Below are 13194 nucleotides of genomic sequence, written 5' to 3'. Positions count from 1 at the left end.
TATATATAAAAAGGCTTTTTTTGGTGATGGACAGACTTTGCGCAAACAGAGTGTGAAAATATTGATGGTTCTGTGGGCGTCTTCTATCAAATCTGATATCTTGTAATTTCTATTGGATTTAAGTCAGGTGATTGGCTGGGCCATTCCACACAGTTTGGTTTTCTTTCTCTGAAAGAATTTGAGAGTTTCCTTAGCTGTGTTTGCGGTCATAGTCTTGCTGAAATGTCCACCATGGATTCATCTTCATCATTCTAGTAATGTAGATGTTGGACTGAAGCAGCTATTAAGAATTTACAATAATAAAGTGCAGAGGGTTGCTAAAGAACTACTAAGAGATTTCAGCTGCTGTCTGGGCATTCACTGCCTTTCTACACCTCCCTTTCTTCATGTGTTCAAGACATTTTTCCTGTTTAACTGGTAAAATAATTAGATTTGTTTTCTTTTCATATACAGTATGGAATTCGTTGGTTGGTACCAACGTGGGGGGAAATTTCAAGTCAACGGCACCTTTAGAAATATGTTTTCTTATAAAAATTGTGATTTGCAATACTTACTTAGAAATATTTATTATTCCATTTGGAAACGGAATACTTATTTTTTTTTCCACTGTATTTCTAGTCTGACAGTCTCAGAACTTTTTTGTGTTAATATTCAAGCCTAAATTGAAAATTTTAGATGACAACGCTTGATCTCATCTAGCTTGCACATTTCAGCAACACGTCTCATAGTGTTTAAGAATTAGGTCGGCAGCTGCATTCAGCAATTACTAAAATTTGGAGAGAACATTTGATGTTCGAGTTATGTGAGAAGATGCAAGGATGTGAATCCTTTTCAATAGTTGGATTCTCATAATTATGGCGGTTAAAACATGACACCAACTCACATAATGTATAGTGCTAAAATAAATGTACTACAGTCATGTGGTACAGTGTCACATAGTACAAGTCATACTTCTCAGAAAAGTCCCAGTTTACAAATTGTAATTATGAGTTGTATGAACACTTTTACTAGTTTCGTAATTACAGTAATTATGATAAGATCTGAACCCAACTGTAGTCAGACAGTAAGGGGTCTTTTGTTGTGGTTTGAATGTTTTTGACCACACGAGCATTTACACACTGTGAAAGCTGTCAAGTTGTGTAAACACCCTGTTTATACACTGAAAAAAAAGATAGATTTCTGCAAAACTGTTGCAAACACTTTATATAAGCAGAATTTATTCATTCATTTATTTTATTTTCGGCTCAGTCCCTTTATTAATCAGGGGTCGCCACAGCTGTATGAACCACCAAGGCTGAATTTAAATAAATTATTATTATACTTTGTTTAAATTCAGCCCAGGCGACGCAGTTGTGCAGTGGGTAGCACGTTCGCCTCACAGCAAGAAGGTTGCTGAGTTGCTGGTTCAATCCTCGGCTCAGTTGGTGTTTCTGTGTGGAGTTTGCATGTTCTCCCTGCGTTCGCGTGGGTTTCCTCCGGGTACTCCGGTTTCCCCCACAGTCCAAAGACATGCGGTACAAGTGAATTGGGTAGGCTAAATTGTCCGTAGTGTATGAGTGTGTGTGTGAATGTGTGTGTGCATGTTTCCCAGAGATGGGTTGCGGCTGGAAGGGCATCTGTTGCGTAAAAACTTGCTGAATAAGTTGGTGGTTCATTCCGCTGTGGCAACCCCAGATTAATAAAGGGACTAAGCCAACAAGAAAATTAATGAATAAATTCAGCCCAAATAAATTGTTTTCAAACAATACAAACAATACAAAATTTTGTAAATCCAATGAATCATCTTTTAATATTTTTTTTCAGTATACCTGTGATTGCGATTGATGAAAATGCATCTTAAGAATATCTAAAAAGTTTAAATGAAAGCCTTATTTTCTTCTCCTTTATAGAATAGCTTTTCAACAGTCCTCTAAATTGCAGATGCCATGCAAAAGCACATTTAATAATGAGTATCATTTGTGGGTGTGAATGCTAATGTCATTTTTTTTCCTCTTTAAACGTCCCCCACACACAGCCCTTTTTGTGCCAGATGGAGTTTGCCACGTGTTTTATTAACCTGACCCCTGCAATCATTTTATTATGCCGTTTACATTTAATTCAGCCTCTTATTTGTGTTCTCGCCTCTAATGCGGCCGGCAGGGCATCATTTAATACCCACATCATGCTGGTTTAGTGCGGCCGTTCAGAGCAGCTTGTCTGATAATTGTTGTTTGGGGCTTGTTGAAACAGCAGTTGGCACCTCTTCATCAATTCAGCGGTTTTGGCTATCTAGATTAGCTTCATTATTCTTAACTTGAATGGCCTTGATTCCAGCTTTACCTGCTGGGAAATTGCCAATGTGCGTTAAGGGAATTACTGGCAGAACAAGCAACAGGAGGTCTCACCGTCAGGTCAGAGCAGCTGGGAGAAGAAGTTTTGAGGAAAAGGGAGGATTGATTAATTACCTGGGAATAAATGAAGTGCAGTACTCCTTAAACTGCATATTTTACGTTCGCATACACATAGACAGTAACCATAAAAAAAGATAAGTAGTAATTATGAATGTGCTTTTTTTACATAACCTTTCTTCTTAACATCTTTCCTTTTTTGTGTCATGTCTTAGATCTCATACTCTCTACTGAACGACCGAAGCGGAGACTTTCAGTACTTCCGCATTGATCCTGAGCTGGGCACCATCTTCACAGAGGCTGTGTTTGATCGGGAGACCAAGGGATCTTACCTTTTGGAAGTGAAGTCTGTAGATGGCTGGGAATCAGCCAGGCCAGGGAAGCATGGACAGCCCAATTCAGGTACATTGAGCATTACTTGGCCACGTATGTAAAGAAGAAATTAGGTGCATTCACATCAAAGATGGCAACTATAAATATCACTATAACAACAACTATTTTAGCACACAAACACACAAGCTCGTGATATTGGTATATTTAACATGAGCAGAATGCCTTAAATGTTTCTGCTCTTTTATAGACCCTGATTGGTTATGTTAGTACTCATCTTGTGGACAAAAACAAAGCCTTTCTGAAAGTTGTTCCAACAATATCATGTTTGTGCGTATGTGTGTTATATTATTAGAGTTATGGTGTGGATTACTATTATTTTACATTGAAAACTTTATCACCCTTGGTGTAAATGTACCTTTTGAAGTACAAACAAGAAAAATGGAATAAATGTATTTATTTACACAACAGTTAGTTCCTACAGCTTTCCAAGAATGCCATTATACAGCACTGGGTCTTTCTACTGTCTGTAGAGCAGATCACAGTTTAGTTGCATGTTAGCAGCAAGGAAATAGAATAATGTTCTATTCTTTTCTATTCTACTCTACTCTACTCTACTATATATATATATATATATATATATATATATATAAATTATTGCCTCACAGCAAGATGGTCCAGTTTCCTCCGGGTGCTTCAGTTTCCCCCAAAGTCAAAAGACATGTGCTATGGGTGAATTAAATAGGCTAAATTGTCTGTAGTGTATGTGTGTGAATGAGTGTATATGAATGTTTCCCAATATTGAGTTGCAGCTGGAAGGGCATGCACCCTTTTTTATTTACTGCTGGCTTTATTAAGCTGTTGCATACAGGTCAAGCAATGCAAGATGTTGGTATGTTTTAGATCCAATACCATTCATCTACAGATAGTTCAGTGACACCGACATGTTAAGTCATATACAGTATGTCTGCGCATGTTGCAGACTTACGATAATTTAAATGTTCAAGACTCATTCAGACCATATTTAGTCAAGTTTTAGTTTTATTACTCTCAATATGATGATATGTGGTGATGGGACGAAAATGAGACAAAAATTTTTGTACACTTTGAACCAGTTAAAGCAATTGCTTCACAAATTGATTCTTAATAGTTGATGCTTGCTGGTAAAAACGATGTAAATGATAAAACTCTAAAACAAAACTCAGCTAAAACATGCAAATGTTTTATTGAAATTGTAATTTGTTATTTTAATAAATGGTAAAGGTTGAGTCGTTTGTGTTTGTCAGTTTGGCTAATCATGCCAGTAACAATTACATAAATGTGGCATTAAAATCTCCAAATGTGTAAAATCAGAGTACTGTTGAGACATGGGATTCTGGGTTCACAGAAATCACTAAAGGAGCAATGAAATTTCAGAGCCATTACAAAATGTAATCATGTGATTTTTGTATTTCAGTGCTTGCTCTGAACCACTAGTTAGGAAAATTAAGTTTTGAATCTTTAAATGGGCTGAACGAATTGCTTCCAAAAATGATTCCCGTTAAAAATGCTTGAAACACCACAAGCTGCAGTTCTGATGCTTATTGGTTACATTATTCGCAAATGAAACAAATACTCAGAACAAATATAAAAAACTAATCCGAGATCAAGTGCATAACGTATAAAAACTGGTTCATGGATGGACAGAGCTCATCACCTCTTGCGACAAACTTCAGAAAACTTGAAATATAAATTTGGCTGTTTGATACACAGTCCGAACCACTAATTGGGAACACATTATTTAGTTTTGGAGAAAGTATTTAATATTCTTGACAAGTTAGTAATTTTAGCTGTCATTCTCAAACAATGAGTACATTTACCTGAACACCAATAATCAGATTTTAATATGATTAAGACAATAGTCTGATTAAGAGTCTACCATGTAAACATCGATTTTTGATTAAATAAGGTCATAATCAAACTAAACAGAAATCAAATTAAGAGGAGTATGCCGATTTTAGTCGCACTATTGAAGTGCAGTACAGACATGTATTGTTGTTTAGAATTTTTTTCGCTCCAATTTTCGACAGAATAGTCCATACACACACAACTGTTTAACACTAGCCTCTGCATTTACCGAGGTCACATTGTTTGTAAATTAAACAAAAGCAGGTATGCCCTTGATCTCTGATTAGTTTTATATATTTATAAATCTAATCAGGGTGACGCAGTGGCACAGTAGATAGTGCTGTTGCCTCACAGCAAGAAGGTCACTGGTTCGAGCCCTGGCTGGGTCAGTTGGCATTTCTGTGTGGAGTTTACATTTTCTCTCTGCGTTCGCTTGGGGTTTCTCATGACAAAGAAACATGCGGTACAGGTGAATTGGGTAGGCTAAATTGTCTGTAGTGTATGAGTGTGTATGGATGTTTCCCAGAAATGGGTTGCAGCTGGAAGGGCTTCTGCTGTGTTAAAAACATATGCTGGATAAGTTGGCAGTTCATATCGCTCTGGTGACCCCAGACCCCAGAGATCATGGGCATACTATTTCTAAACTGGTTCATGGGTTGACAGAGATCATCAGACTTCAACCATTTTATACATATATTTGGCTATTTGATACACAGTCTGAATCACTAATTGGGAACAAATTATTCACACAAGTTTTGGAAAAAGTATTTGATATTCTTCCCAAGTAACTACAGCTGTCATTTTCAAACACAGACTTCCCAATACAGAGCTCAGGCGAAGTATTGTCGCAATTTTTCTCAGAAAACATATTCCTAAAGGTGCTGCTGACTAGCCAATAATATGCTTTGGTTAAGTCACATGATATGCTGTGTTTTTCTGTGGCGTGATTTCTGACAAACTGGCATTTATTGTGAGTAGTTGCTCAATACGAATGCAAACATCAATAAAAAAAAGGATCAACTTATGTCAGATCTACAAAAAAATCTGAAACATCACCTCCAGTAAGTTAAGATGACATATTTACAGCTCAAAAAGGTTTTTTATCAAATGAGTTTTTGTAAATCGATCAAATGTATGCGTTGCTAAATGGCAACACTGTCCAATAGTGAAATGTGCAATATTGCAATGGGTTAGCTAGCTAGCAAGGTCAGCCGTGAACTTTTAAGCTGTAGCTATAAAAACATGACAGCTAGTAATATAATGTTGATTATTCATATGTTAATGGCATTTGCATTGTTAGCTAGTAGCTACATTATTCTGATGCATCTGGATATATTATACTTGTTATTTATTTGTTATAATATTTACTGGAAGAAATATTTATATTCACTGTATCTTGTATACATGATAAAACGATATTATGTTTGTTTTCAATATAATTCAGCCAAAATGAATGGGATAAATGAAAGCTGCCGGAATATGAGTTGTTGCATAGTATGTATGAGAAAACTCTTATGTATAAGAGTTCTGTGTTAAAGCTTATAATACTGCAACACAAATTAAATCATTTCAAACAACAAAATAATTAATTATAAGAAAGTTCAAAATTTTTAATTTCTGTTAGATCTACTGTTGGACGTTGTAGCCATAAGACAACATGTTATAAACTCTCAAATGCTTTCAGAGGAAGAAAATCAAGCTATAGAATGGTCCAACCAATCACTCGAAGTAAATCCGATTGAAAATACCAAATAAAGATCAGATTTGATAGACCAGACCCACAGAACCATCAATATTTTTACACTCCGTTGAAGTGTGTGAAAAAAATCACACCTGAACAATTTGTGTGACTTTATTCTCATCATGAGGCATCTTTAAGCTGCCATTATCAAAAAGTAATAATAATATTAATAATACTAATACTTAGAATTATTAGAATAATACTAATACTAATACTAATAATAAATATAGCTGCAAGCAGCAATTAAGGGGCCAAGCACTTTTGCCCAAAAGGTGGCGCTGCTCCTGAAGTTTTTGAGTACTTTCAGGGCATGGGGTTGAAGATGCATACCATGTTTTGTAATGATATGTGAATGTGTTGGTAAAATATAGCATTTTTGGCCAAAAATCGAAATGGGCGACGCCCAAAATGGCTGACCTGTGAAAATCAGACATCATTCGACTCGGCATGCTCTGCCGGATTTAATGAGACCAGTTTCATGAGTTTCGGACGAAAGGTTGAGACGTTGTAAGCCAAAAAGCAAGTTTTTAGTATCTCCAGACCACTAGGGGGCAGTGCGCCGAAACTTTGCAATTAACCTTAGACTCTAGTTGGCATAACACACACCAAGTTTGGTGTGAATCGGTGAATGCATTACAGAGATATCGCCTCAAGTCCATTTTCGCAAGTTCTACGTTAAATTAGTTCGTAAGTTAAACGAAAACGGTTGGTCTAATCAACTTGAATTCCATAACTTTTGGTTGGCATGGTCTGTAGATCATGTGATTCAATTTTGGTGAAAATCTGAGACACGGCCTAGGACGAGTTCGATCAAATAGGTTTTTCGAAAAATTTAAAATAGCGCGAAAAAAGTCATGACGGAAAATGACGTCATAGGGTGGGTTTGAATCGGACTGAGCCAAGGAATCAGAGGAAAAAAGAATTTTGATTGTAGCCCATTCGGTTCAAAAGTTATGATGTTAAACATACGTGAAAGTTTGGACAAGTGGTGGCGCTAGAGAGTTTGATTTTGAGACTTCATAATTGGCCTGATTAATGTTAATACTGGCCTCTACCATTGTGCCAAATTATACAACTTTCCCGCATACGCCTATATGGGCTGCCATTCAAATCCGGCGGAAGAAACGGAAGAAGAAGAAGAAGAATAATAATAATAATAATAAATATAGCTGCAAGCAGCAATTAAGGGGCCAAGCACTATTGGCCATAAGGTGGCGCTGCTCCAGACGTTTTTGAGTACTTTCAGGGCATGGGGTTGAAGATGCATACCATGTTTTGTAATGATATGTGAATGTGTTGGTAAAATATTGCATTTTTGGCCAAAAATTGAAATGGGCGACGCCCAAAATGGCTGACCTGTGAAAATCAGACATCATTCGACTCGGCATGCTCTGCAGGATGTAATGAGACCAGTTTCATGAGTTTCGGACGAAAGGTTGAGACGTTATAAGCCAAAAAGCAAGTTTTTTGTATCTCCGGACCACTAGAGGGCAGTGCGCCGAAACTCCGCAATTAACCTTAGACCCTAGTTGTCATAACACACACCAAGCTTGGTGTGAATTGGTGAATGCGTTACGGAGATATCGTCTCAAGTCCATTTTTGCAAGTTCTACGTTAAATTTGATTGCAAGTTAAACGAAAACGGTTGGTCAAATCAACTTGAATTCCATAACTTTTGGTTGGCATGGTCTGTAGATCATGTGATTCAATTTGGGTGATAATTGGAGAAACGGCCTAGGACGAGTTCGATCAAATAGGTTTTTCGAATAATTTAAAATAACGCGAAAAAATTCATGACGGAAAATGACGTCATAGGGTGCGTTTGAATCGGACTGATCCAAGGAATCAGTGGGAAAAAGAATTTTGATTGTAGCCCATTTGGTTCAAAAGTTATCATGATAAACATACATGAACATTTGGACAAGTGGTGGCGCTAGAGAGTTTGATTTTGAGACTTCATATTTGGTATGATTAATGTTAATACTGTCCTCTATCATTGTGCCAGATGCTTACCATGTTTTGTAATGATATGTGAATATGTTGGTAAAATATAGCATTTTTGGCCAAAAATCGAAATGGGCGACGCCCAAAATGGCTGACCTGTGAAAATCAGACATCATTCGACTTGACATGCTCTGCCGGATGTAATGAGACCAGTTTTATGAGTTTCGGACAAAAGGTTGAGATGTTATAAGCCAAAAAGCAAGTTTTTTGTATCTCCGGACCACTAGGGGGCAGTGTGCCGAAACTCCGCAATTAACCTTAGACCCTAGTTGTCATAACACACACCAAGTTTGGTGTGAATCGGTGAATGCGTTACAGAGATATCGCCTCAAGTCCATTTTCGCAAGTTCTACGTTAAATTAGTTCGCAAGTTAAACGAAAACGGTTGGTCTAATCAACTTGAATTCCATAACTTTTGGTTGGCATGGTCTGTAGATCATGTGATTAAATTTTGGTGAAAATCGGAGACACGGCCTAGGACGAGTTCGATCAAATAGGTTTTGCGAAAAATTTAAAATAGCGCGAAAAAAGTCATGACGGAAAATGACGTCATAGGGTGCGTTTGAATTGGACTGAGCCAAGGAATCAGAGGAAAAAAGAATTTTGATTGTAGCCCATTCGGTTCAAAAGTTATGATGATAAACATACGTGAAAGTTTGGACAAGTGGTGGCGCTAGAGAGTTTGATTTTGAGACTTCATAATTGGCCTGATTAATGTTAATACTGGCCTCTATCATTGTGCCAAATTATACAACTTTCCCGCATACGCCTATATGGGCTGCCATTCAAATCCGGCGGAAGAAACGGAAGAAGAAGAAGAAGAAGAATAATAATAATAAATATAGCTGCAAGCAGCAATTAAGGGGCCAAGCACTATTGGCCATAAGGTGGCGCTGCTCCAGACGTTTTTGAGTACTTTCAGGGCATGGGGTTGAAGATGCATACCATGTTTTGTAATGATATGTGAATGTGTTGGTAAAATATAGCATTTTTGGCCAAAAATCGAAATGGGTGACGCCCAAAATGGCTGACCTGTGAAAATCAGACATCATTCGACTCGGCATGCTCTGCCGGATGTAATGAGACCAGTTTCATGAGTTTCGGACGAAAGGTTGAGACGTTGTAAGCCAAAAAACAAGTTTTTAGCATCTCCGGACCACTAGGGGGCAGTGCGCCGAAACTCCGCAATTAACCTTAGACCCTAGTTGTCATAACACACACCAAGTTTGGTGTGAATCGAAGAATGCGTTACAGAGATATCGCCTCAAGTCCATTTTCGCAAGTTCTACGTTAAATTAGTTCGCAAGTTAAACGAAAACGGTTGGTCTAATCAACTTGAATTCCATAACTTTTGGTTGGCATGGTCTGTAGATCATGTGATTCAATTTTGGTAAAAATCGGAGACACGGCCTAGGACGAGTTCGATCAAATAGGTTTTTTGAAAAATTTAAAATAGCGCGAAAAAATTCATGACGGAAAATGACGTCATAGGGTGGGTTTGAATCGGACTGAGCCAAGGAATCAGAGGAAAAAAGAATTTTGATTGTAGCCCATTCGGTTCAAAAGTTATGATGATAAATGTATGTGAAAGTTTGGACAAGTGGTGGCGCTAGAGAGTTTGATTTTGAGACTTCATATTTGGCCTGATTAATGTTAATACTGGCCTCTATCATTGTGCCAGATGCATACCATGTTTTGTAATAATATGTGAATATGTTGGTAAAATATAGCATTTTTGGCCTAAAATCAAAATGGGCGACGCCCAAAATGGCTGACCTGTGAAAATCAGACATCATTTGACTCGACATGCTCTGCCGGATGTAATGAGACCAGTTTTATGAGTTTCGGACGAAAGGTTGAGATGTTATAAGCCAAAAAGCAAGTTTTTTATATCTCCGGACCACTAGGGGGCAGTGCGCCGAAACTCTGCCTGTAACCTCAAACCCTAGTTGTCATAACACACACCAAGTTTGGTGTGAATCGGTGAATGCGTTACGGAGATATCGTCTCAAGTCCATTTTCGCAAGTCCTTCGTTAAATTTGATCGCAAGTTAAACGAAAACGGTTGGTCAAATCAACTTGAATTCCATAACTTTTGGTTGGCATAGTCTGTAGATCATGTGATTCAATTTTGGTGAAAATCGGAGAAATGGCCTAGGACGAGTTCGTTCAAATAGGTTTTTCGAAAAATTTAAAATAGCGCGAAAAAATTCATGACGGAAAATGACGTCATAGGGTGGGTTTGAATCGGACTGAGCCAAGGAATCAGAAGAAAAAAGAATTTTGATTGTAGCCCATTCGGTTCAAAAGTTATGATGATAAACATACGTGAAAGTTTGGACAAGTGGTGGCGCTAGAGAGTTTGATTTTGAGACTTCATAATTGGCCTGATTAATGTTAATACTGGCCTCTATCATTGTGCCAAATTATACAACTTTCCCGCATACGCCTATATGGGCTGCCATTCAAATCCGGCGGAAGAAACGGAAGAAGAAGAAGAATAATAATAATAATAATAATAATAATAAGAACACTAACGAAAGCAATAGGTGCCTACGCACCTACGGTGCTTGGCCCCTAATAATAATAATAATAATAAGAACACTAACGAAAGCAATAGGTGCCTACGCACCTACGGTGCTTGGCCCCTAAATATAGCTGCAAGCAGCAATTAAGGGGCCAAGCACTATTGGCCATAAGGTGGCGCTGCTCCAGACGTTTTTGAGTACTTTCAGGGCATGGGGTTGAAGATGCATATCATGTTTTGTAAAGATATGTGAATGTGTTGGTAAAATATAGCATTTTTGGCCAAAAATCAAAATGGGCGACGCCCAAAATGGCTGACCTGTGAAAATCAGACATCATTCGACTCGGCATGCTCTGCCGAATGTAATGAGACCAGTTTCAGAGGTTCGGACGAAAGGTTGAGACGTTATAAGCCAAAAAGCAAGTTTTTAGTATCTCCGGACCACTAGGGGGCAGTGCGCCGAAACTTCGCAATTAACCTTAGACCCTAGTTGTCATAACACACACCAAGTTTGGTGTGAATCGGTGAATGCGTTACAGAGATATCGCCTCAAGTCCATTTTTGCAAGTTCTACGTTAAATTAGTTCGCAAGTTAAACGAAAACGGTTGGTCTAATCAACTTGAATTCCATAACTTTTGGTTGGCATGGTCTGTAGATCATGTGATTAAATTTTGGTGAAAATCGGAGACACGGCCTAGGACGAGTTCGATCAAATAGGTTTTGCGAAAAATTTAAAATAGCGCGAAAAAAGTCATGACGGAAAATGACGTCATAGGGTGCGTTTGAATTGGACTGAGCCAAGGAATCAGAGGAAAAAAGAATTTTGATTGTAGCCCATTCGGTTCAAAAGTTATGATGATAAACATACGTGAAAGTTTGGACAAGTGGTGGCGCTAGAGAGTTTGATTTTGAGACTTCATAATTGGCCTGATTAATGTTAATACTGGCCTCTATCATTGTGCCAAATTATACAACTTTCCCGCATACGCCTATATGGGCTGCCATTCAAATCCGGCGGAAGAAACGGAAGAAGAAGAAGAAGAAGAAGAAGAATAATAATAATAATAATAATAATAATAAGAACACTAACGAAAGCAATAGGTGCCTACGCACCTACGGTGCTTGGCCCCTAATAATAATTATTATTATTATTATTATTATTATTATTATTATTATTATTATTATTATCTACATAAAATTTCACATTGCTTAATAAGGCTGTCCAATATGGTTAAAAACCTATTTCTTTCAAATTTCTTTCTTAAAAATAAGCAATTATTTTTAAATTCTTAATGCAATACTTATTGTTACTGGGGGGAAAAAATCCCCTAAAGAGGGCACAAGCGAGCACAATGAGCAAATAATAACAAATCACATTAGTTATCACTGTCATGTCTCTTGACATGAATGAAATAATTAAGCATTTTTGTTCTTTTTTTTTTTTTACATTTAATCAATTTTTGAGAGAGAGAGAGAGAGAGAGAGAGAGAGAGAGAGAGAGAGAGAGAGAGAGAGAGAGAGAGAGAGAGCAACATATTGCTAAATCCTCATTTAATAACAGTTTGGTTAAATTTGTTAGACCACAAGGCTAACCAATATATATTTTTCATTGTATGGATTATTAACAGTGTCTCTTTAGCTGCATTTACCCTGCCTAAACAGCACTCCAACTCTTGAAGTCATCTACAAACACACAAAAAAGAATGTGTCATGTGCCATTCTATCTGGTTTAAATGTTGATGAAGTTGCCAGCGGGGAAGCAGCAGGCAATGTCTGTGAGAGAATTGAGTGTCTTCCAGTACTCTCTATCCTCCTCTGCTGTCTGTCTGCTCACAGTTTGCCTTGCACTCTAAATAAGGGAGAAGATGTGCAGACTTGCAAGTTCAGTGAGACAGACAAATGCAGAGACATGGTGGCGGCATCAAAAATGGCCGAGCACACAGGAGACGGGGTGTTGATTAGCAGAGTCACATGCACACGCTCATAATTGCGCAGAAACATGCGAATGTTAATTGCACTAAAATGTTGTCAAAAACATCAATGTGACAAGGCAACAGGCAGATAAAAAAAGAAAAAGAAAAAAGCAAGTGTTATTTGAGAAGAATCACACAATGGAGTTGAGCCTCTGTGTTTGTGTTGGAAAACATGACCACGTCTTGATGGCGGAGCTCTGAACAACATGCCAACCTGTCAGAGGGTGGCAGCTAAGCGTATGCTGTGCTCTTTTTATACAGCGTAACATGTCAGAAAGAGAGCGGGATCAAGACTGGAATCAGACACTTTATCTATGAGTCTATCCGCCACTCTCTCATAGCCC

The 13194-nt window shown here is 37.8% G+C and overlaps 1 protein-coding gene and 1 long non-coding RNA gene across 2 annotated transcripts in view; one reads left to right on the top strand and one right to left on the bottom strand.

Annotated features, from left to right (window-relative positions):
- si:ch211-186j3.6 overlaps positions 1–13194 on the top strand; it is a 453204-nt gene that overhangs the window by 282208 nt on the left and 157802 nt on the right. The window contains exon 15 of the mRNA XM_087261712.1: positions 2603–2789. Coding sequence (XP_087117838.1) covers positions 2603–2789 — 187 coding nt within the window. The remainder of the gene's footprint in view (positions 1–2602; positions 2790–13194) is intronic.
- Positions 8362–11904, bottom strand: LOC147843173 (uncharacterized). Its single transcript, XR_015496671.2, has 3 exons — positions 10982–11904; positions 9366–10910; positions 8362–9127 (listed from the first exon to the last, which is right to left on the bottom strand). It is a non-coding gene; the product is annotated as an uncharacterized LOC147843173 (long non-coding RNA).

The sequence above is a fragment of the Danio rerio genome, chromosome 7, assembly GCF_052040795.2.
Source record: "Danio rerio strain M-AB ecotype USA chromosome 7, GRCz13ab, whole genome shotgun sequence".
Taxonomy (NCBI): Eukaryota; Metazoa; Chordata; class Actinopteri; order Cypriniformes; family Danionidae; genus Danio; species Danio rerio.
The sequence above is the reverse complement of the archived record's forward strand: the minus strand, read 5'-3'. Positions and strand labels throughout refer to the sequence as shown.